The sequence below is a fragment of the Sardina pilchardus genome, chromosome 18, assembly GCF_963854185.1.
Source record: "Sardina pilchardus chromosome 18, fSarPil1.1, whole genome shotgun sequence".
NCBI lineage: Eukaryota > Metazoa > Chordata > Actinopteri > Clupeiformes > Clupeidae > Sardina > Sardina pilchardus.
Window position 1 is genome coordinate 1,243,260 of NC_085011.1, and position 2,500 is coordinate 1,245,759.

General features: G+C 48.7%; 1 protein-coding gene across 2 annotated transcripts in view; it reads left to right on the plus strand.

Annotated features, from left to right (window-relative positions):
- Positions 1 to 2,500, plus strand: part of ubr2 (ubiquitin protein ligase E3 component n-recognin 2) — a 66,935-nt gene that overhangs the window by 41,996 nt on the left and 22,439 nt on the right. For both annotated transcript variants that reach the window (XM_062519450.1, XM_062519451.1), the window contains exon 21: positions 663 to 787. In XM_062519450.1, the coding sequence (XP_062375434.1) occupies positions 663 to 787 (125 nt within the window). The remainder of the gene's footprint in view (positions 1 to 662; positions 788 to 2,500) is intronic.

Below are 2,500 nucleotides of genomic sequence, written 5' to 3' on the forward strand. Positions count from 1 at the left end.
GGTTCGTGGCGGGTATTGGGCAGGTCCATGTGTGTGAGGAGATATGAGTGTATGTGAGGTATTAAAGGTGTGTGTGTGTGTGTGTGTGTGTGTTCCAGGCGAGCGCTTAGTGGCGGGTATTGGGCAGGTCCATGTGTGTGAAGAGATATGAGTGTATGTGAGGTATTAAAGGTGTGTGTGTGTGTGTGTGTGTTCCAGGTGAGCGGTTCGTGGCGGGTATTGGGCAGGTCCATGTGTGTGAGGAGATATGAGTGTATGTGAGGTATTAAAGGTGTGTGTGTGTGTGTGTGTGTGTGTGTGTGTGTGTGTGTGTTCCAGGCGAGCGGTTCGTGGCGGGTATTGGGCAGGTCCATGTGTGTGAGGAGATATGAGTGTATGTGAGGTATTAAAGGTGTGTGTGTGTGTGTGTGTGTGTGTGTGTGTTCCATGCGAGCGGTTCGTGGCGGGTATTGGGCAGGTCCATGTGTGTGAGGGGATATGAGTGTATGTGAGGTATTAAAGGTGTGTGTGTGTGTGTGTGTGTGTGTGTGTTCCAGGTGAGCGGTTCGTGGCGGGTATTGGGCAGGTCCATGTGTGTGAGGAGATATGAGTGTATGTGAGGTATTAAAGGTGTGTGTGTGTGTGTGTGTGTGTGTGTGTGTGTGTGTGTGTGTGTGTTCCAGGTGAGCGGTTCGTGGCGGGTATTGGGCAGGTCCATGTGTGTGAAGAGATCAAACGTGAGATCATCCACCAGCTCTGCATCAGGCCAATGGCACACAGCGAGCTCGTCAAAGCACTACCAGAGAACGTGAGTACACACACACACACACACACACACACACACACACACACACACACACACACACAGCGAGCTCGTCAAAGCACTACCAGAGAACGTGAGTACACACACACACACACACACACACACACACACACAGCGAGCTCGTCAAAGCACTACCAGAGAACGTGAGTACACACACACACACACACACACACACACACAGCGAGCTCGTCAAAGCACTACCAGAGAACGTGAGCACACACACACACACACACACACACACACACACACACACACACACACACACACACACACAGCGAGCTCGTCAAAGCACTACCAGAGAACGTGAGTACACACACACACACACACACACACACACACACACACACACACACACACAGCAAGCTCGTCAAAGCACTACCAGAGAACGTGAGTACACACACACACACACACACACACACACACACACACACACACACACACAGCGAGCTTGTCAAAGCACTACCAGAGAACGTGAGTACACACACACACACACACACACACACACACACAGCGAGCTCGTCAAAGCACTACCAGAGAACGTGAGTACACACACACACACACACACACACACACAGCGAGCTCGTCAAAGCACTACCAGAAAACGTGAGTACACACACACACACACACACACACACACACACAGCGAGCTCGTCAAAGCACTACCAGAGAACGTGAGTACACACACACACACACACACACACACACACACACACACACACACACACACACACACACACACACACACACACACACACAGCGAGCTTGTCAAAGCACTACCAGAGAACGTGAGTACACACACACACACACACACACACACACAGCGAGCTCGTCAAAGCACTACCAGAGAACGTGAGTACACACACACACACAGCGAGCTCGTCAAAGCACTACCAGAGAACGTGAGTACACACACACACACACACACACACACACACACACACACACACAGACACACACACACACGCACACACCCAGCTCGTCAAAGCACTACCAAAGAACATGAGTCTCTCTCTCACACACACACACATTCACACACACACACACACACACACACACACACACACGCATACACAAATACTCACATAGGCCCATCACATACAGTAAACTGGACAATATCCACCTTCAGAAGTGCAGGACCTTGTGTTCTGGCAAAGTGACCTTCTGCTGCCCCCTAGTGGGATTATGTGCTGCTCATGTTGTTTGTGTGTGTGTGTGTGTGTGTGTGTATGTATGTGTGTGTGTGTGTGTGTGTAATATTCCAAACACTCCAGAAATTACCATTATAGATTACAATTCTAAGAATGTGACTATTGTTGAAATAGATTGATCTGTACATGGACACTTGTTTTAACTCCAAGCTGCTGAAATATCAGCCACTAGCTGAAAAGATCACAAGTATGGGGTTTCAGTGTAAAGTCATCATTCTTGTGTTTGGGAGTCTTGGGCATGTGCACACACTTGTCTTACGCGGACTGTAACTATGTGGACTAAGCAAGCCAATTGCAAAGAAATGTGCAAAGTACTGCTCTACTTCTGCAATAATAGGTAGTTTTTTCATCTGGAATCTACGATGCCATGTTTACCCATAATCATGCCGTTTAGAAAGAAAAAAGCACAATGCACTCTGTGTTTGATCAGACCTGCCCAAGTGTGTAACTCACTTCCAGCTGTGAATCTTCCCCGGTGTTAAGGTCCAAA